The sequence below is a fragment of the Phacochoerus africanus genome, chromosome 1, assembly GCF_016906955.1.
Source record: "Phacochoerus africanus isolate WHEZ1 chromosome 1, ROS_Pafr_v1, whole genome shotgun sequence".
Lineage (NCBI taxonomy): Eukaryota > Metazoa > Chordata > Mammalia > Artiodactyla > Suidae > Phacochoerus > Phacochoerus africanus.
Window position 1 is genome coordinate 99837539 of NC_062544.1, and position 22704 is coordinate 99860242.

General features: G+C 35.6%; 1 protein-coding gene across 28 annotated transcripts in view; it reads right to left on the reverse strand.

The window, feature by feature from the left end:
* CLASP2 (cytoplasmic linker associated protein 2) overlaps positions 1–22704 on the reverse strand; it is a 204308-nt gene that overhangs the window by 136497 nt on the left and 45107 nt on the right. For 26 of the 28 annotated variants that reach the window (XM_047769742.1, XM_047769668.1, XM_047769725.1 and 23 more), the window contains exon 8: positions 3706–3852. In XM_047769742.1, coding sequence (XP_047625698.1) covers positions 3706–3852 — 147 coding nt within the window. Of the gene's footprint in view, positions 1–3705; positions 3853–21787; positions 22401–22704 lie in introns of those variants that run through there. The other 2 variants (XM_047769760.1, XM_047769751.1) reach the window with 1 other exon arrangement.

The window sequence follows — 22704 nt, forward strand, 5'->3', positions numbered from 1 at the left end:
ATATACTACAAATATATAAATATTTTAAATAATCAGGTATATCCAGCAATTGTATGCCAAAATAAAGAAAAACATGTTTATTTAAATTTCTTGTGAAGTCACAAATGTTATTCAGAAGATGGACTCTTTAACAGAATTCAATTTGTCCTTATTCTAATTAGCAAAGTACAAAGGTAATGCAAGTTCCCTTGTGGCCCTGTGGGTTACGTGAGTTGCCAAAGCTGTCGCTCAGGTTGCAAGTGTGGCTCGGGTTTGATCCCTTGCCCAGGAACTTTCACATGTCAGGGGTGAGGCAAAAAACAAACAAAAAAAACAAACAAAAAAACACACACAAAGGTAACACTTTTAACACCCCATAATACAGATTTTTATAGTAGTGACATATTGATATGGAACAACCCATAAATTTCCTTTCTTTGTTTTTTTTGTTTGTTTTTAATTCTCCTTAGTTTAAGGGCCACACAACTACAATACGAGTACAACATGCTGGCACACTGAGCCAAAGGACAAAACAAAACTAATACGCACTAAAGATTAAACACAGGCCCTACCGCCTTTAATTAACTGGATAGGATACTTTGCTAAAAATAGCATACATCTCTTTAATCTTGACATGTATCTCCAGGAGAAGTAAATTAAACTCCAAAACTTCAAAAGTAGATTCAATCAGGATTCCAAAGACACTCACTTTATTTTACTAAACTTACCTGAAAAGAAATCTGTTAAACTCACTGGACTGTAAATGGCTTATATGACTATTGTATACCTCCGCCCACCATGCTACTTTAATTAGAAACTAGTATCTATCTGTTTATTATATACCTAGGAGTAGCAAATAAAATGCCTGGATTGAATTACCATTATTGCATATAAACTTATAAGAAAGAAAATGTATAGTCTAGAAAACAAAATGGTTATAAAGAGAGACCTCAAGTATTTGAAAGTATTGTACTAACAAATAATTCATCTTCCCTGCCTAAGTTACAAGGAGGCAGATTTCAATACAATGTAAAAAAAAAGAATTAATTTATCCAGAAATGAAATGGCTTATAACTTTTCTGGAGGATACTATACCAAACTGAAAGAATACAAGAAATCCCTGTACCTTTTGAGTCAGTAAACTTTAAAAATTTATTCCAAGGAAATAAGTGGAGATGTGTTGAAAGATACACATAAACAAATGATGGCACAGTTTATACCAGCATAAAACAGTGAAAGCAACCTAGATATTATTTACCATGAATATTTTTCAATTAATAATTTAAGACAATGAGAAAATGATCAGGGTAAAATATTAAGGAAAAGGGTATACAAAACTATACAATGAAGGGTGCCAATTCTGTTCCCAACCTAAGAAAATATTTGTATGTGTAAAAATAACTGAAAAAGTAATTATAAAAGTAACTTGAACAAAGCACTTCATAATTAATCAGCTGACTATGTCTATATGTAGTGGTACTTCAGGTGATTTTTGTTTCAAGTTTTAATCCATAAGCACATATTTAACCAGATGCTGAATAATCAATTATCAGGAATATTCTGAAAGGGATTGCTATACTTGAATAGAAAATTGAACTACGACTCTCAATGTCCCTTCTAACTCAAAGATTCTAAAACTCTAAGAAAACTTTCTACAACCAATTTAAAAAGCAATAAGCCTCTGCCAAGAATAAAAAAATCTAATGAAAAATTTTCAAAGAAGTACCAACAGCCAAGAAAAGCATTTATTTCTGAAGCAGTATCAATATCCTCTGGCTAGTAGCTTTTTTCTTAGATAGAAAAATGGGCAGTGAACCTAAAATGAGCTGTGGTAAACAAAATACACAAACAAAAAATTGCAGAATGAATATGCAACTGTCAAAAGGAGGAGGAGAAGGAGGAAGAGGAGGATGAAAGTCTACCCCTTATTTTTATTAAGGGGGCTGCTGCCAAGAAGGATGATAAAATCTGTATGAGTGATTAATGACTATAATCATAAAAGCTACCTCATGTTCTCATATGTGGTAGGACTACAAACCACAGGAAGGATGATGGCATTAAGAAAGTCGCTGTTTTCTTAGAAATTTGATTTTTTTCAATTTGATTTACATTAGAATTAGGTGACTGTTGGTAGGTAAACTACAGTTTAATTTTCATCTAAGAAAAGAAAGTCAAACATGAAAATCAGAGCTAATTATAAACCACTGGCTCAGATTCACAAAAATGTTAAATATCATCATCATACAGATTCACAAAAATGTTAAATATTATCACAATGCATTTCAAATATTAATCCACTGTAAGTCAAAGACAATTTTATAAAATAGTTATCACATCATCATAGATTAGAAAACCGTAACTCAAAGAAAAAAAAATCCCTTTGTAATAAGCAAAGGTAGCCATTTGCTACAAAATAAGAAACCACGGAGTATCATCTGCTATTTCTGAGAGCTAAGTAAATGCATAATAGAATCAAGTAATCTCATCTCATTTGGATGAGAATACACTCATATTTGCAAAATAAAAACAAATTAAAATACTAAAGTAAAAATTACTCAAAATATCCAGAGAAATCAGTAAGATACCTCTATTAAACAATATTCTATTTATCTATTTATTTATATGCATGCAAATAAACATGTGTATATACCTATACTATAGCATCTTTCTTGCTAGTTATATGACATACTATTTAAAGATATTTAAAATGAAGTATTTATAATAATTTTTCTATATTAGACTATTGGTTGACACAGAAAATGTTTGACTATATAGAAAGATCAAGAGAACACAACTTATAGAACCCTATCAAAATAGTTTTTTTCTCTTTTTGTTTTTAATAAAAGAATTATAGATGAAAAAAGAGAAGTCCTGAAGATCGTGATTTTCCCACTAGCTATCATAAACAAAGAAAAAAATCTGTTTTCCTCAATTACAACTAACACATATATTTATTAACAAAAAAGAAAAGAAACTACTCTCTTTAGCATTAAGTATTTACCCTTCTTCTAGGTTTCATTTTTATCAGAAAGACCTGGTTAAACTGGCACCAGAAAAGTACTCATGGCTTTCTAATAAGTATATGAAAAAATACTCAAAAATTTTTTCATAAACAAGATGCTAGAAACAGTTTTAATATGATCAAAGAATGTACCATGTGGTATATAATTACATAAAATCTGTCCTTTTCTATTTATTATTATCTAACCCAGAAACCATTCTTGAAGCAATTTTACCTGACCACCACCCATTTCCTACTGTGACAATTATTCAATATCCAGTATTTTCAAGCATTTTTCAATGTTAGAGTATTTAATATTCATGCCCTAGATGAATGTATAAGAGCACTATATAAATCAGTATTTAACAGCCTTAGTACATGAAAATTGATAGCTAAATTCTGAAAACCCTGCTCATTCCCCTCTCCTTAAAAATAAAAAAAACCAAACCCCAAAAAACTCCCTTAAATATCTTTTTATAGCCAATGAAAAATAAATACTCCCCAGAAAACACAAATTCACATATGTTCTGACAGGAAATACAAATATACAATATTTTAAACATTTTCGAAAAGGCTGCACATTTTTCTGTGTGTTGCAACAGACTCTCCAGATCTGCAATCCTGCTGCAGTCATGAATAAACATATTCCTCTGAACTTCTAAGTATATGTGGCCATATCAAGGGCAAGAGGCATGCACATCAGATTTTAAATGGATTTACATTACCTCCAACCTTAGGGCCACCTGCTGAACCAGGCTTCCTTGCACTATTGACAGGATTTCCGGATGTTTTAGGTGCAGGAACCTTGAAGGCTGAAGCAGCTGACGATGGCCTATTTCCATCCACTGATTCTTCATCATCAAAGCTTTTATCTGCACAAAGCGTTAGAAAAATTTATTTTAAGAGAACTAAGCTCTGCTCCATTTTCTGTAAGACTAAAAATCAAATAAAGCTATATACAAAGTCATTACTTTCTAAGATATATAATACAAAATAAAGCTCCTTTGAATAAGCATTTATATATTGGCTAACACTACATAAAATAACTCAAGATAATTTAAAATTGGTTTATAATATTGTATTTCCTACCTATATATATTGTCAAAACATAAAACCAAATATATTAACTCTAAGAAGAGTAAAAAGCATTTTTCATTTCTCTGCTACTCATATAAGCATTTTCTGCCAGCTCCTCCCATAGTGCATCTTCCAGCACACCCTGCCTTTTTCCTTATACCCAGATTCTGCAACTTACAATCACAGATCCGTTTGCAAATCAGTCGCCTCATTCCTCTGAAAGCTCTTAATTTCCCTCACCCTAGGATGCTCCGAATAGTTCACATGGCCAAATACAATAGATATGATACTAATCAAAGATTCTATCAAAAATAGACAGAAACAACCACAGAACCACCACTGAGGTTTGTGCCGGCATTTTTCTTTCTCCTCCCTGCCCTAGGTGCTGTAACAGCCAATCAGCTACAAGGTGACATCATCTTATGGCAGCTACTGCCAGATGAAAGGTAAAAATTCTCCATATATTTAAAAAATTCTCTATGTATCTGCAACCCTTATTTTATATCAAAGTTTCAGAAGCATTCGATACTAAAGGTTTACAATCCTAAATCTGTTTTCTCCTATTTAATTCACATGAAAAATTCTGCAAATAGAATATAAGGTTTCATGCAATAGTCATTCTGCTGGAGTGCTTATTATTGCATCAGTAAAACACGGAATATCACTGTGCTCATTACCGTGCACAATTAACTCTGTAATCTTACAATTTTGCTGTTTATTTGGGCTGCAGAAACCAAACTGAACAATATGTTCTCATAAATGATTCTAAAATATGCTACAAAGCTCCTTTTGGAACAATTATGAATAACCACATCAGTATAACCTCCTTGTATAAAAATGAACCCTTCCAGCCCCAATCCACCGCCTAAATCGTAAGATGTATGCATTTTACTCGTCTGAGAAGACGGTTTTCTCTAGGACCTTGCACAAACCAATCACGACAAACAAGATGGGCGAGGCAGAGAAGCAGCTTTACCACAGGCTTCAGATGAATATACCAGAATCTCTCCCTTTCAGGCTGCATCCCTTACCTATGAAAACACCCAAATCAAGTACAATAAATTCATCCCTACAAAGGACTCCTAACTATTAAATATGTTTTAAAGAAAAGAGATCAAACAAGTGTTAAGAATATTTACTGGAAAAAAGAATCAAATAGATACCCTAATATAAAACACTTTCCATTTCAGCAAGTGTTTTTCTTAAATAGCACAACTTGTAGGGAAAAAATAGTATCTTCCAGTTAAAAACCACCTTTTTTTTTTTTTTTTAGCATAATGCTCTTAGCCAGTGTGGATCAATTAAAATCTATGCTCTATAGAAAATGCTTTGTTAAAAACACTAATATAATTCCAAAAAAACTTTTTTTGCTACCACCATACTAAAAAAAAAAGAAAAAATGTAGCTAAGAGAGACCTAGAATACACAAAAATCTACAGAGAAATAGGCACTAAAACACTGAGTAGCCAGAAGTTTCCATGGAAACAGTGTTCTCTGTTCCTACACACACACAAGAACTGAAAAGAGTAAATATCTCTATCACTTAAAAATTAATTAACTCAATATTCTCAAACTATTGGGAAATTAATATTTACCTTTTAATCAAAACAAGGGAGAAAAAAGTATACAAATTAAAGTGTGCAGCTCAATGAATTTTTACAAAATGAATTTGTCAGTGTAACCAGTCTTCAGATCAATGGATGATTATCAGCATCCTATAAACACCGTCACCGACCCCCCAAAAGTCACTATTTCCTACCAAAGCTAAACTAGTCTTGACTTCTAACGTTATAGTTGGTTTTGCTCATTTCTGAACTTTATAGAGAAGGAATCATACAAGAGGAATTCTAGTACCTAGCTTCTTTTCACTAAATATAATGTATGGAAGATTCATTTTCATTATTTATAGTTTTTTAGTGTATGAATGTATTACAAGTTATTAATAGCCATTCCATTGCTAATGGTCATTTGAGTTGTTACCAGTGTGAGATTATAAAGCAGTGCTCCTAAGAGGTAAGCAAAGTTAAAGGGTCCTAAGGCTTTTAGCATTACTGTGGAAGCAGTAAACACTCTAATTTATTTCAGGTTGTAGTAAGTCAAAGATGCATATTAGCAAGCCCTCCTAGTGATTCTGATGCATAATCAAATTTAAGAACCACTGCCCTACAGCAGGAAAAGGCAAACTTTTTTCTATAAAGGGCCACATAGCATATATTTAGGCTTTGCAAACCATACATATATGTAGGCTCTCTGTGCAGCTACTCAGTTATGCCACTGTAATATTAAAGCAGTAATAAGCAATATATAAACTAATGAGTGTTGCTGTGTTTCAATAAAATGATATGAATAAAAACAGGAGGGCAGCTGGATTTGGCCTGCAAGCAAGTTTGCCAACAATCCCTGTCCTAGAGATTATTTTAATTACTAAAATAAGAGTAAATATAGACATCAAAAAAACAAATAGAAGAAAAATAAAATAAAAATAAAATAAAAAAGTTTTGATTAAGTGAAAAGCAGGAAAAGACAAAAAGATATAAAACAATAAAATAGAAATAAAAGATAACAGCAAAAATAAAATCAAATATATCAGAAACTACTTTAAAAGTAAATGAACAACTTATTCCAAGTAAAAGACTAAGACTGAATTTTTATTCGTTTAATTAAATGAATTTTATTATATTTACAGTTGTACAACCATCACCATAACCTAATTTTAGAAATTTCCATCCCAAACCCCCAGTCCATCCCTCCCCACCCCAACTTTCCTTTGGTAAGCATAAGTTTTTCAAAGCCTGTGAGTCTGCTTCTGCTCTGAAAATAAGCTCACTGTATCCTTTTTTTATATTCCACATGTAAGTGACAGTGTGATGTTTGTGTCTCACTGTCTGACTAACTTTACTTAGCATGATAATTTCTAGGTCCATCCATGTTGCTAAAAATGCCAGTATTTCATTCTTTTTTAGGGCTGAGTAATATTCCATTGTGTATATGTACTTCATCTTCTGTACCCACTCCTCTGTCAATGGACATTTACGTTGCTTCCATGTCTTAGCTATTGCATACAGTGCTGCAATGAACACTGGAGTACATGTATCTTTTTCAGTCATGGTTTTCTCTGCATAGATGCCCAGGAGTGGGATTGCTGTATCAAATGGTAGTTCTATTTTTAGTTTTCTGAGGAATCTCCATACTGTTTTCCATAGTGGTTGCACCAATTTACATTCCCACCAACAATGTAAGAGGGTTCCCTTTTCTCCACACCCTCTCCAGCATTTATTGTTTGTAGACTTTCTGGCTAGTGTAAGGTGATACTTCACTGTGGTTTGATCTGCATTTCTCTAGTAATTAGTGATGCTGAACATCTTTTCATGTGTGCATGGTTTTTTCTGTTTATTTTTTGCCATCTGTATGTTTTCTCTGGAAAATTGTTTAGCTCTTCTGCTCCCTCCCCCCTTTTTCTTTTGCTTTTTAGGGCCACACCTGCGGCATATGGAAGTTCCCAGGCTAGGGGTCTAATGGGAGCTACAGCTGCTGGCCTACGTCACAGCAACACCAGACCCAAGCCACGTCTGTGACCTATACTACAGTTTTAGGCAATGCTGGATCCTTAACCAACTGAGTGAGGCCAGGGTTTGAACCCCACAACCCCATGGTTCCTAGTCGGATTTGTTTCCACTTCACCAAAACAGGAACTCCTTCTGCCCATTTTTTGATGGGGTTGTTAGCTTTTCTGATATTGAGCTGTACATTTTCTAAAAATGAATTTTTAAAAACTAGGTTGCTTAAATGAGATACACCTTACATTTAAGGGTCATATAAAAGTTAAAAGTAAAATGATGAGATAGATTATGGCAAACACCAACCAAAAGAAAGTTGGTGTAGCTAATACTTTCAAACAAAGCACCTTAAAGAAGCAGAATAGAGCTGAATAGAGATTTTTTGATAATGATGAAGGTACCCAATTCAATGGAGCGATAAAATAAGAACCATACATTTTTATGCATCAGTAACATCTTCAAATACATAAATCAAAAAATGAAGAACTAAAAGGAAAAACAGACACATCTACAAATATGGAGGGAAATAAATTTTCACCCACTTCCAATAAGGTTATGTACCTTTTTTAAAAAAACTGAAGTATGGTTAATTTACAATATTGCATTAGTTTCTGATGTACAGCAAAGTGATAGATATATATCTATATACATATATAGATGTATTCTGCTTGTTTTGTTTTGTTTTTCTGTGGCTATACCCATGGCATGTGGAAGTTCCCAGGACAAGGATCAAACACACACCACAGCAGCAACCCAAGACGCTACAGCCATATCCTTAACTGCTGCACCACAAGGGAACTTAATGTGTATGTATGTGTATACACACGCGTATACATATGTACACACAGACACATATATCTTCTTTTTCAGATTCTTTTCCATTATAGGTTATTATAAGATACTGATATAGTTCCCTAGGCTGTAAGTAGGTCCTTGTTTATTTTATACATAGTAGTGTGTATATGTCAATCCCAAACTTCTAATTTATCTGTCCACCCCTTTCCCACCTATCCCCTTTGGTAACTGTAAGCTTTTTTCCTATGTCTGTGAGTCTATTTCTGTTTTGTATGTAAGTTCATTTGTATCATTGTTTTAGATTCCACACATAAGGAATATCACATGATACATGTCTTTCTCTGACTTATTTCACCTAATATGATAATCTCTAGGTCCATTCATGTTGCAAATGGCATTATTTCATTCTTTTTTATGGCTGAGTACATACCTTTTTTGACCACAAATAAGCTAGAAGAATTCATAAAAGCAATTCATCATTGCAAGCCCCCCCAATTAAGAATGTTTTGTAATTTAACTTATATACAGGTCATAAATACTATATGCTTAAAATATTTTCTTAATAACTATAAATTATCAGAACAAATCCTTTATTTCTTCATAGCAACTACCACCTCCTGAAATAATAGATTCTTTTGAGTGAACTAGAAGGTGGAATGGATGTAGGCAGTAACTTTGTCTTGTTGATGCTATAACCCCAATACCTAGAACAATCCTGGGATACAAGTCATTGCTAACTCTTCTTCCTGCTCCAAACACCTTCACCTCCTAGAGTTTATTCTCAATATAATGTCCTAAGTTGTAGAAAGTCATATAATGTTGCTACTAAAAATCCTCATATAATTTCATAAAAAGGCCCACCAGAACTCCGAAATCTATGAGACCTTAGGTACCACGCAGATCTCTCCAACCTCATGTTCTATTTGATCTCCATCTCTCTCTCCAACCTAGCCCTAACAGTCTCCTTGCTATAATTCATATCAGGGGCTCTGCACTTGTTTGCCTAGAATGCTCTTCCCCTCCATAGCCACACTATTTACTCATCTCCTTCAAGTCTTTATTCACCTGTTATTTTCTCAATGAGGTCCCTCTCAGGATACTAAAAGTATAAACCTTCTGACATTCTGGCACGACTGATCTATCCCTACCTTCCTGCTTTATTTCTCTCCCTAGCATTTACCATTTATTAATTCTGCTTATTTTATTATGTGTCTCCTCCCACTGAACTGTATTATCTATTAGGGTGAGAACTTTTGCCTGTTTTGCCCACTGCTCTATCTCCAACATGAAGAACAGCACTCAGGATAGCACTTTTTATAGTAGGGAGACCTTCTATCTCCAGTAAAAGTGTTACTAGGTCATTTAAAATGAAACACCAAAGGCAAATAACTATAAGCACTGGATTAAGTGTGCATTTTAAAAAAACTTCTTAAAAACCTGACAAATGGTAAGAAATACTAAGGCAAAAGTGGAATATTTGAACTTCTGAAAGCCTGCAGGGCAAAGGAAACAGAATGTAAAATTGACATAAGATGGTAAGTATAATAGGAGACTTCCCACCAAAAGCTGATGTACCAAACCACTATCCTTACAAGGTTAAAGTCAACCATAAGTAAGCCCTTACCTTCTCATAGTCTTTTATTCTTTTTAAACTTTTCTCAAAAGAGAGCAAGAGATAAGTAAATCAAATGGAGGACTTCATTAACGTCAACTGCGCCATCTGAGGCACTCAGGCCCTCAAACTCAGTAGGCTCTCATGGGTAGTACTTTCAAGCAACAGCCAAAGCAAAAGCAAAATTTTCCTGGAAGAAACTCTCTGGCCTCACATTATTTGCACAAATAATTTTCCAAAGGTCACTCGGCATGACAGGATACAAGACATCGTGAGCAAGAATAAATAGAAAGAAATAGATGATAAGAACAGATCATAGAATTATCAAAGTCCTAGAATTTCAAATTTAAATCTTAAAATTATTAAGTATGGACTATAAATAACTATACTTGGAAGCTTTATTAAGCAAGCTTGAAAATAACTTCAGGGATTTAAAAAAAAGTGACATAGATTTAAAAAACAAAACAGGGAGCTGCTCGTGGCTCAGGAGTAATGAACCCAGTTAGTATCCATGAGGACATGGATTTGACCCCTGGCCTTGTTCAGGTGGGTTAAGGATTAGGCATTGCTGTGGCTGTGGTATACTGGCAGCTACAGTTCTTTTCGACCCCCTGCCTGGGAATTTCCACATGGCATAGACGCAGACCTTAAAAAGCCAAAAAATAAATAAAAAATAAAAATAAAAAAAACAAAAACAGTTGGCAGGCACATCAGTAGATTAGAGAGATCTATTGATCAAGGGATCACTGGTGAACTGGAAGACAAATCAGGGGGAAAAAAATCACTTAGGATACATTATAGTAAGTGCTTTATAACATTTACTAAGTAAAGAAAAAGGATCAAATACAGAAAGCAACCTATAAATCATGATTATGTTGACACCTCTGTTCTCACTTCAGTGTTTCAAAATGACAATACTATGCTTTGGTGCAGAAACTGAAGAGGATGAATATATCAAAAAGTATTAGAGGACATAAGCTAATAAAGTGAAAAGGCTGAAGTGGTTATGTGTATGGTGGAAAAGGAAAGAAAGAGGAGGAGAGGAGCTGATGACAGTTGGAAAAAGAGATGAATATGGAGAAGGAGGAGATGATGAAGGAGGAAGAAGAGATGGTGATAGAAGGGAGGAAGAGGTAGAAATAAAAGAAGAGGAGAAAGGGAAGAGAAGGAAGAGATGGAAATAGAGGAGAAAGGAGGGAGAAGATAAGGGGTGGGGGACAGAGAGAGAGAGAGAAAAAGAAGCCCAAATAGGATAAGGCTTTAAACCTTTTGTTCCTTCATATAATGCTTGGAAACTATCCTCAGCACAAAGAAAGATCGTACAGGCCTACAATACCATCTGCATGCCTGAAAAACAAAAAGCTCTAAAAGTCCAGCTTTATCTTGTTTTGTCCTTTTAAATTCACTTGGTGGCAAAACCTGAACTGATTTGAACTCAGTTTATCGCAAAATATGATGTGAACTGATAAGACACTACATATTGTCTTAATTTTAATCATTGTGAATTTGTACATTTAACTGCAAAAATGTTAATGTGCTTGACATTACAAGGTACAGACCCAGACGCTTTTCTATAACCTGTCAAATTCTGAATTCCACAACACAACTAGTCCCCAAAGTTATGGTAAGATAATAAATTTATATTACCATAATTGAATCCCTTCTCTTTTTTCTTTTACTCTTTGAATGAAAGTCATATATTTACTTATTTTTTTATTTTACTAATTTTTAAATTTATTTTTTATTGTTATTTCTCCCAACACACTTTTTTTTTTTCCCCACTGTACAGCATGGGGACCCAGTTACACATACATGTATACATAATTTTCTCTCCCATTGTCATGCTGCATTGTAAATATCTAGACATAGTTTTCAGTGCTACACAGCAGGATCTCATTGTAAATCCATTCCATGAGCAATAGTTTGCATCCGTTGACCCCAAGCTCCCAATCCCTCCCACGCCCTCCCCACAAGTCTATTCTCCAAGTCCATGATTTTCTTTTCTGTAGAAAGATTCATTTGTGCTGTATATTAGATACCAGATATGAGTGGTATCATATGGTATTTGTCTTTATCTTTCTGACTTATTTTGCTCAGTATTGCTGCAAATGGCATTATTCCATTCTTTTTTATGGCCGAGTAGTATTCCATTGTGTATATATCCCACATCTTCCTAATCCAATCTTCTGTCTATCGAAGGACATTTGGGTTGCTTCCATGTCTTGGCTATTGTGAATAGTGCTGCAATGAACATGCGGGCGCATGTGTCTTTTTTAAGGAAAGTTTTGTCTGGATATATACCCAAGAGTGGGATTGCTGGATCATGTGGTAGTTCTATGTACAGATTTCTAAGGTACCTCCATACTGCTCTCCATAGTGGTTGTACCAGCTTACATTTCCACCAACAGTGCAGGAGGGTTCCCTTTTCTCCACCCCCCCCCCCAGCATTTGTTATTTGTGGATTTATTAACGATGGCCATTCTGACTGGTGTGAGGTGGTATCTCATGGTAGTTTTGATTTGCATTTCTCTAATAATCAGCGATGTTGAGGATTTTTTCATATGCTTGTTGGCCATCTGTATATCTTCCTTGGAGAAATGTCTATTCAGATCCTTTGCCCATTTTTCTATTGGGTTGTTGGCTTTTTTGCTGTTGAGTTGTATTAAGTTGTTTGTATATTCTAGAGATTAAGCCCTTGTCAGTTGCATCATTTGAAACTATTTTCTCACAGCAACGCAGGATCCTTAACTCACTGAGTGAGGCCAGGGATCGAACCTGTAACCTCACGGTTCCTACTTGGATCCGTTTCCACTACGCAACTACAGGAATTCCTATACATTATTTCATAGGAAATAGATTCTTATATCAAAGTTCCTCTTTGGACTTGAAGCTGTATCTTTCCTTATTTTAATTAAAACTAGTAAAATGACTTTGGATTTCCAAATTGTTTTACACTCTTGAATATCCAGCAATGACCATGGTTGTAACTAAACTGGCAACTGAAATTAGGAAACAATAATTCCTATAAAAGCTACTGTATCGTAGGTGTCTCAGAAAACTCAAACACATTTGAGTTATCTACTCTTCACTCTGTGCTTTTACGATAGAATACTCTCCTTGGCTTTCCTATGATGTCATAAATTCCTATAGCTCAGTATCTTCCTCTCTTGCTAAACTACTAAGGTTGAATATCTTCCTTCTCTGCAGACAACACTTTTATAAATGGCTTCATCCATTCTCAATAGTTTTAAATATATTCTGTATGCTGGCAACTCCCAAATGTTTGTCTCTAGCCTAGACCATCTCTGAATTCCAAACCTATATATTCAATAGCCTACTAAACATCTCCCCCATGGGCATTTCAAAGGCATCTCTAATTTGACACAGGTAATCCAACTCCAGAACCATCTCCAAACCCTGTTCTACCTAAGCCTTCCCCCATACCAGTAGATGATGTATCCATCTATTCAGTTGTTTAAATTCACAACATAGGAGCCCCATTCCAAGTTCTCCTCTGCCCCTCATGGATAACTTACCAAGAGGTCTTGTTGTATATAACTCCAAGTTTCATTCCAAACCCACTTACTTCTCTTCACCTCTGTGACCACACCGAATCTAAGACTAGACCAGTTTCACCTCTGCTTCTACTGCTAATGGCAACTTCTTAACTGGTCTCTTTGTTTCCATTCTTGATCTAAACCACTGAAGAGACAATGCAATCCTCTAAAAAAGATAATGTGGATCAATGGTTGCTGAAACCATTAAGTAAAAGGCTGATGGGGAACATTACATGAATAATCAGGTTGATAACACCTAAACCTACTATTCAGTATTAATATCACAGAGAAAGACACTGTATGTGTAAGTACATACATAATACCATCACTAAAAATTTGTTTCCCAGTCCCATTCCCCAAAACAAAAACAAATCAGATCTGATTGTCATCAGCTATTAGCAGAACTGCCATTTTTTTCAGGAAATGTAGAGGATATAAAAACATTAAAGAACAAAAAGATAAAATCACCATGGTAACTCAATCAACAAAATCTAGTATGTGGGAAAACATCACCTGATAGATGTTTTTTCTTCAACAAATAAATGGCAAGTGGAGAAAAAGAGAACAAGATGAATAAAGACTTTAGAGATGCATCAACTAATCACAATGGTGAACCTTGTTTGAACCCTAATTCAACTATAAAAATTTATAAAACAATCAGGGAGGAGTTCCCGTTGTGGCTCAGTGGTTAGCGAATCTGACTAGGAACCATGAGGTTGTGGGTTTGATCCCTGGCCTTGCTCAGTGGGTTAAGGATCTGGCATTGGCCGTGAGCTGTGGTGTAGGCTGCAGATGTGGCTCGGATCTCGCGTTGCTGTGGCTCTGGCGTAGGCCAGTGGCTACAGCTCCGATTCAACCCCTAGCCTGGGAACCTCCATATGCCACAGGAGCGGCCCAAGAACTGGCAAAACGACGAAAAAAAATAAAATAAAATAAAATAAAACAATCAAGGAAATTTGAACACTAAATATTTGATACTATGGGTTAATTTTTAAAGTTGTGACTATGGTACTGTAATTATCTTTTAAAAAGACGTTTTACTTACATGCACTCCTATGTTCACTGCAGCACTATTCACAATAGCCAAGACATGGAAACAACCTAAATGTCCACTGATAGATGAATAGATTAGGAAGATGTGGTACATATACACAATGGAATACTACTCAGCCGTAAAAAAGAGAACTAAATAATGCCATCTACAACAACATGGATGGAACTAGAGACTCTCATACTAAGTGAAGTAAGTCAGAAAGACAAAGACAAATACCCTATGATATCTCTTATACCTGGAATCTAATATATGGCACAAATGAACCTATCTAGAGAAAAGAAAGAAACTCATGGACTTGGAGAACAGACTTGTGGTTGCCAAGGGGGAGGGGGAGGTAGCAGGATGGACTGGGAGTTTGGGGTTAGTAGATACAAAGTACTGCATTTGAAGTGGATAAGCAATGAGATCCCGGTGTATAGCAGAGAACTATATCTAGTCACTTCTGTTGGAACATGATGGACAATAATGTAAGAAAAAAAATGTATGTGTATATATATAAAATATATATATGACCGGGTCACTTTGCTGTACAGGAGAAAATCACAGAACACTATGAATCAACTATAATAAAAAAATAAAAATCTTTTTAAAAAAGATGTTTTGGAGTTCCCGTTGTGGTTCAGTGGTTAACGAATCTGACTAGGAACGATGAGATTGCGGGTTCGATCCCTGGCCTTGCTCAGTGGGTTAGGGATCCAGCGTTGCCGTGAGCTGTGGTGTAGCTTGTAGACGTGGCTTGGATCCTGCATTGCTGTGGCTGCGGTGTAGGCCAGAAGCTACAGCTCCGATTCGACCCCTCCCTAACCTGGGAACCTCTATATGCCACGGCAGGGGCCCAAGAAATGGCAAAAAGACAAAAAAAAAAAAAATTTACATATGTGTATGAGTGAATGTGCATATGTGCACGCACCCACACACGCCAGTCCAGCGGTACAGTAGGGCTAGGGGAAGATAGGTAGGAATACAGATGAGCAAAGACTGGCTATGTATTGATAATTTCCTGAAGCTGGATAATGGGTGACAGACAATGGAGGTTTGTCATAATATACTCTCTATTTCTGGGTATGTTTGAAATTTTTCCTTAAAAAAATTATGGTAGGAGTTCCCGTCGTGGCTCAGTGGTTAACGAACCCGACTAGGAACCATGAGGTTTCGGGTTCGATCCCTGGCCTTGCTCATTGGGTTAAGGATCTGGCATTGCCGTGAGCTGTGGTGTAGGCTGGCGTCTACAGCTCCTATTAGACTCCTAGCCTGGGAACCTCCATACGCCATGGGAGCGGACCTAGAAAAGGCAAAAAAAAAAAAAGACCAAAAAAAAATCATGGTAATTTGAATCACTTTACTCTCTTGCTCAAAATCCTGCAATGAAACCCCAATAAAATGATAAGCAACATCATAAGAGCAAAGAAAATGAGGAAGGGCAGAGAGTATGTGAAATCAGCACCTAAAAGATAGCAATGATTTCTTATAAAAAAAGGATGGCTGGCTTTTGAAGAATAATACCACAGCAAAGCTGTAACTTAGAATTTTTGGAAGCAGACTGAAACAGCAGAGAGAACTGATCTACCTTGTAGAATGAGAAAAGTGACAATTTCTAAGCCAGCAAGTACAGGGCTGATTGGCAAGGAAGAAGTGAAAAATCTATGGAATGATTTCATCATTAAGCTCTTCCCACCCCCAACTCAGGGAGCTCAAAATTTTATATGCAGGTGTGCATGTCCATTCTGTAAAAAGGGAACCAGCAAAAAAGGAAAAAGACAGTTCATAAAACTATTTAAACTTTTGTTTAATAGTTGAAATTTAAATTTAATAGAAGAACTTGATGAAAAAGCCTAGGAAACCTCCCAGAACACAGAATAAAAGAGAAAAAGATGAAACTTAGAGAAGAGAAAGCATAAAAAACACAGTGAGTCAGCCCAGAAGGTTCAACATCTGACTAATAACAATTCCATAAAGAGGGACTAAAGCTAATGAAAGGAAGAAACCTAATCAAAAAAACCCCAGAAGATTCCCAGAGCTGAAGAAAACCACAAGTCTTCAGAAGTAAGATAATTAAAATGTAAAATTTTAAATGTCTTCAAGTTACACTAAAACTAAAAATTTCAGTAAAATGATTAGAAATTGAAAATCCAAGTAAATAAAACAATCACCAGATTTAATACTCACATGAAGACACTGTTCTGAACAGCACAGTTAATCAAATAACTAGCTATTTATTAAAAATGAAGTTTATTTCACACAAATTTTAAGAGAGACCAAGAAATCTGATAAAGTCTCTTTTTAAAATTTATAGGCAGATATTAACACACTGGTTAAAAAGTATTTGAAGACTTTTAACCTCTTCTTTAAAGGGGCCTTGAAAAAATTTAAGACCTTCAATAGTTGAGTGAAGTAAAAGGACAAACACAACTTAAACCATTATTTGGTATTAATAAAATTGCTGTTTCATGTTAACCATGATAACAAACTAAATGCTAAATGAGGCTCATAATAAGGCCTATTTAGAACCTTTATGAAACGTAGTCATTTCAAATAGTTAACATTTTACGAGAGCTACAGGTTTATAACAACTGTCAAGAACATTAACTATACATTCTGCATGCACAAAGAAAAGATGTGAACTTTTTTTGAAGATTCAGGTTCATTAGTAACATCAGTTTGAGGACATGTTGCTACTGAACCCAGGTGGGTAAATGGGTTTGTTTCAAGATTTTCAATCTTAGTACCCACTACTTATATGTCTTTATTGCTGATGAATGCCCAATTTTTTCCTCTCTTGCAATTTACTTCTTCTTACAGACTTTTTTTTACTTCTTCTTCCCTTTTTTTTTTTTTTTTTTTGGTCTTTTGTCTTTTTAGGGCCATACCTATGGCATATGGAGATTCCCAACTAGGGGTAGAATCAGAGCTGTTAGCCACTGGTCTAGGCCACAGCCACAGCAACTCGGGACCCGAGCCACATCTGTGACCTACACCACAGCTCACGGCAACACCAGATCCTTAACCCACTGAGTGAGGCTGAGGATCGAACCTTTGTCCTTATGGATACTACTCAGATTTGTTTCTGCTGAGCCACAATGGGAGAACTCTGACCCTTTACTGCTTATCATTGCTCCTGGGAGAAAAGTTTGGCCTTTTGGCCAGTAAATTAAAAGATTGCTTTCTTTCAATTACTTAACTTATCCAATCCTGGTATATAACATAAAATATTCAAGGGTTTGGATGAAAGGAGAATAGATTCAGCATTAATTTCTTGCTATTATTCCCAAGCCTCCAAAGCAGTGGTTACATGTCAGTTTGGCATGGTCCCAAAAGGCTTACCCCAAGAAAGTCAAGGTTACATCATCACCTGTATGTTTTTTAAGAGATTCATGTTTGGAATAAAAGACTGTGTTGAAATGTTTAAAGTTTAGAAACAGTCTATTTGCAACAAAACCTTATTTCTTTCCATCCACTCTGCAGCACAACAACAAAAGGCCAAATTCCTCTTGTGAGCTTTTGAGGCTGATTTCAGGGCTCAATGCCACATAATAATCCTACAGGTTTTTAACTCTTAATCAGTTTGACTGCCTGGTTTTACACTCTTGGGTAAGGATAAGGACAACTAAACAGAAAGGCACCTGAAAGTCACCCCAACAACTCAACTGATAGTCATTAAGGTGCTTCACATAGAAAGAACATTAAAAATAAAATAAAATAAAATAAAATAAAAAAAGGTGTTCCCACTGTGGTGCAGTAGGTTAAGAACCCATTGCAAGAGTTCCCGTCACTGGCTCAGTAGAAACGAACCTGACTAGAAACCATGAGGATGCAGGTTTGATCCCTGTACTCACTCACAGTGGGTTAAGGGTCTGGCATTGCCATGAGCTGTGATGTAGGTTGCAGATGGTGCTCAGATCTGGCACTGCTGTGGCTGTGGCCTAGGCCAGTGACTTACAGCTCTGATTTGACCCCTAGCCTGGGAACCTCCATATGCTGCTACTGCAGCCCTAAAAAAGTCAAAAGAAAAAAAGAAAAAAAGAAAAGAAAAACCCCAAAAACCTGACTGCAGTGGCTTGGCCAATGCAGAGGTGTGGGTTCAATCTCTGGCCTGCAGAATGGGTTAAAAAGATTCAGCTCAGACTCAATTCCTGGCCCATCTATGGCCCAGGAACTTCCATGTACTGTGGGTGTGGCCATTAAAAAAAAGACCTTCACAAATCCGTGTATGCCTAGAAATAAAACCGTTAATAAAATCTTTCATATGGCCTTGAAGTTAAGCTTATATAATGTATTTAACAGATAATGGATTAATAAACAGAATATATAAAGAACAACTACAAATAAACAAAAAAGTCAAAACCAAAAAGTTGGCTAAGGATGCCAGAAAGCAATCTTCAGAAAAGAAAATACAAACAACAACTAAACCTATGAAGACAATCAACTTTATTAGAAAGCAGAGATGTTTTTTCAAAAAGTAGGATACGTTTCACCAATCTGATAAACAAATTTTAAAAAAGACTAATAATAATGGGAACTGAAAGGAATGCAAAATAGAAGGCACTGTTGGTGGGAATGTAAGTGGTAAAGCCTCTTTTGAAGGAAATTAGCTGTAGTTAACACAATTTGAAATGAATAAAAACTTTGATTCAGAAATTCTACTTCAGACTATTTTTAAAAATATATACCTGCACACACGATTTGTGTAAAGGTGTTTATTTCAGAATTATTTAGAAAAATATGTGATTAAGTAATCTGAAATTCCATAAATGAAGAAATGATTATGATATACCCATGCTATGGAGTACTATGCAACAGTTCAAACAAATGAAACAGTTACAAAGGATGACATTTAAAAAACATCACTATGCCATACTGAGTAGACACAGTAAATGGCAAAAACATATTGATAACATTTATGTAAACATAGTCAAAACAAAATCATTTATTTTGATACTTAATGTGCCTGTAAGGCAGAGTAAAATGTATGAAAAGACAAACTAACTTCATACTAATAAACGTTTTCCTCTCTACCTATACCTGGCCTTGGGGCTTGGAGGTGGTTTTGAGAGGAGTTTTGCTTTATTTGTATTGTCTGAATTTTGAAAAAGAGAAGATATCTATTAAAGAATAAAAAACAAAGGTTAAGAATAGTAAATCCATTTGTTATATGTCTTACATGATACTAATATGGTATATGTGTGTATTATATGAGAGAGACTATATGTGTGTATTATATGAGAGAAACTATTAAGACCTATAAAGATTTTAAATTCTCTGCTTTGTTTTTTGTCTTTTTAGAGCTGCACCTGCAGCATATGGACCCCAGGCTAGGGGTCAAATTGGTGCTGCAGCTGCTGGCCTACGCCACAGCAATAGCAATGCCAGATCTGAGCCACATCTGTGACCTAAACCAATGCCGGATCCTTAACCCACTGAGCAAGGCCAGGGATCGAACCTTTGTCCTCATGGATGCTAGTCAGATTTGTTTCTGCTGAGCCATGACGGGAACTCCAAGATTTTAAATTCTTTAATAAAGGTGTATTACCTTAATTATCAATAAAATCCAAGAAAAGTATTTCAATTTCAAAGAAAAAGAGAATATGCAGGCAAGTTACCCTCTGAGATTTAAAAGAGATTGTTACTTTGATTTTTTTAAAAAATCAATACATTCCTAAACAGTCCGAACATATTTAGTATTACCTGAAAAAGAGAAGTTAATATACACTGATGGCCATTGAACCTATAATGTTTAAAAAATAAATAAAATCTGGATATGGCCCAAATCATATGTAACATTTAGAGCTGCTTGTAAATTAAGGTTTAGGAATAACAAACAAAGAAACTTGGCAATACCCTTAAGTATATAAAAACTTAACTTGCTAATTTTGATTATTTTACTCTAAAAATTGGAAGCCAAAATTATACTGTTATTTATTTCTATAAAGACATAATAAAACACCTATGAAAATTCTTGGAATAAACTATAATGATATGCATAACCAGATTTACTATCATATTTCCATTAAAAGGTACATAATAGTTTAAGTGACTATTTACTAATATCATGATTTGGTAAGTTTTCACCCTATTCTTCATCATCCCAAGGGAACAGATTCCCTAGAGGGAAGTCATTATACAGTCATAAAAGAAAGCTAAAACTGTTAAAAGTTAAAACTACCAAATACAGTCCATTCTTCCTTAAGAATGCAGTGAAAAATACACAAAACATTTTTGAAGTAACCTCAAATTCTCCTTTGCACACATCTCTGGTGTTGATGCGATTATAAAGTATACCTCAAAGCATCTTAACAAAAGGTTGAATAACGAAGAAACATGTTCAGTATTAAGTGATACGAAGGACAATACCAAATGCACATTTGAGGCTCTAGACCTGATTCTAGTTTGCTCTCTGTGCCTTGATCTGGGACTTAAAATCTCAACAAGCCTTAGTTTCCCAATCTTGAAATGGAAATGACAAAATACTCTGTATGTTTCAGTTATTTGTAGCTTAGGAGTTAATGTACAATAAGTATACTAAAGTGCTTTGGAAGACTATAAAGCACTATAGAAATAGGTTTTTAAATTATTCTTATCACAATAAAATACTAGCAAAATCAATTTTTGTTCAAATTATACCTATGTAGTATTTATAAAAGACTAAACATTTTTTAGAGAACTATTTACTAGGGACATTGACAAATCACAAGCATATCCATTAAAACAGTGTCCATGGCAAGCCATTTTGCTTCTTTATATACTTTATCATCACAGAATTCCACTTGTCAAATCCAACATGAAAGATGTCAAGCTAGCTAACTAAATCTTCCTGCCAAATCTGTCATTTTTCCAAAGGCCATGCTCTCTCTTCAAAGCTTTTGCATATATTCCATGTTTCTTCCTATATCCCTTTATATCCACCACCAAAGACTGAGGGTTTGCTAGGGTGGCAAGGTAAACTGTCATATCTGCCAGATCCCATACAGACATATCAAGTAGAAAAAGATACCAAATGACAAGTACACACACACGTGCATACATGCACATATGAATGTGTACACACACAAAGTGTCCTTCATTCTTTAGGGAGAAAGATATTTCTTATACAGCAAATGATCATCACTTTAAAAGGAAGTGTATAACACAGGCGAAAGAAGAAAAATAAATCTTACTCACCATCTCCCATAGCCATTCAGATAGTCCAGGGAGCTCTCTCAAACCAAGAGGTCAAACAGCACAGCAAATAAATGCAGCTTGATGCCTGCGCCACTGGGCTCGGCCTGCAGCCTGCAGACACCCTGCAGACACCCGGAGCACTGTGTGACCCAGGCCGCGCTGCAGCTCTGCACCGCAATAGCCAACAGCTGCTACTCCATTTCAAAATAAAAGTCTGGGGTCTTACTGAAAATCCTCATCTATTTAGCAGAGCCTAGCAGAGCTTGATCAAGATTATTCTTTAACTGCACATATGCAGTTAGATACAGGTTATGGTGTTTCTCCTTGTACTGGCTGCCAGCAATTTAATGTAAGAAAAGCTCTAGGAACCAATAAATGCCATCCCACTGGGGGACTTTTAATGCAATCATCAAAACACAAGGCATGTGTTCAGCAATCATTTCCTGCTTCCCTAAAGATATCCATGTAATCAGTAGCAATCACATGATCTGATGGATTAACTGATTTGTGCCTTTTTAAAAGGTTTTCATCCTTTTGTCATTACCTTTTAATATTTACAGCAAAAGATTGCTAGAAGTGCACAAACAGGAATAGCCTAGTTTCCATGATTAACTGTTCTCATTATGCAGGAAGCATTTCTGGCTGCCGTAAACAAATCACGTCAAAGGCAGCCCATCAAAGGCTGCTCTGTGTGCGGACAGCAGGGCCGCACGAAACAAAGCTTGCCTCTGGTGGAGGAGACAGAACCTAGCCAGTGCGCAGCTGCAGGGACATGGAGCACCCTCCATCCAAGCTGCACAAGCATCAGCATATTGTCAAGCTCCGAGAAAGCCCTGGGGCTCATGGTCACAAACAGATATGTTTGTAAATCAACCTAAGAAAAGGGTTGCTTTGCTTTTCACCAAAGGGTATGTTAT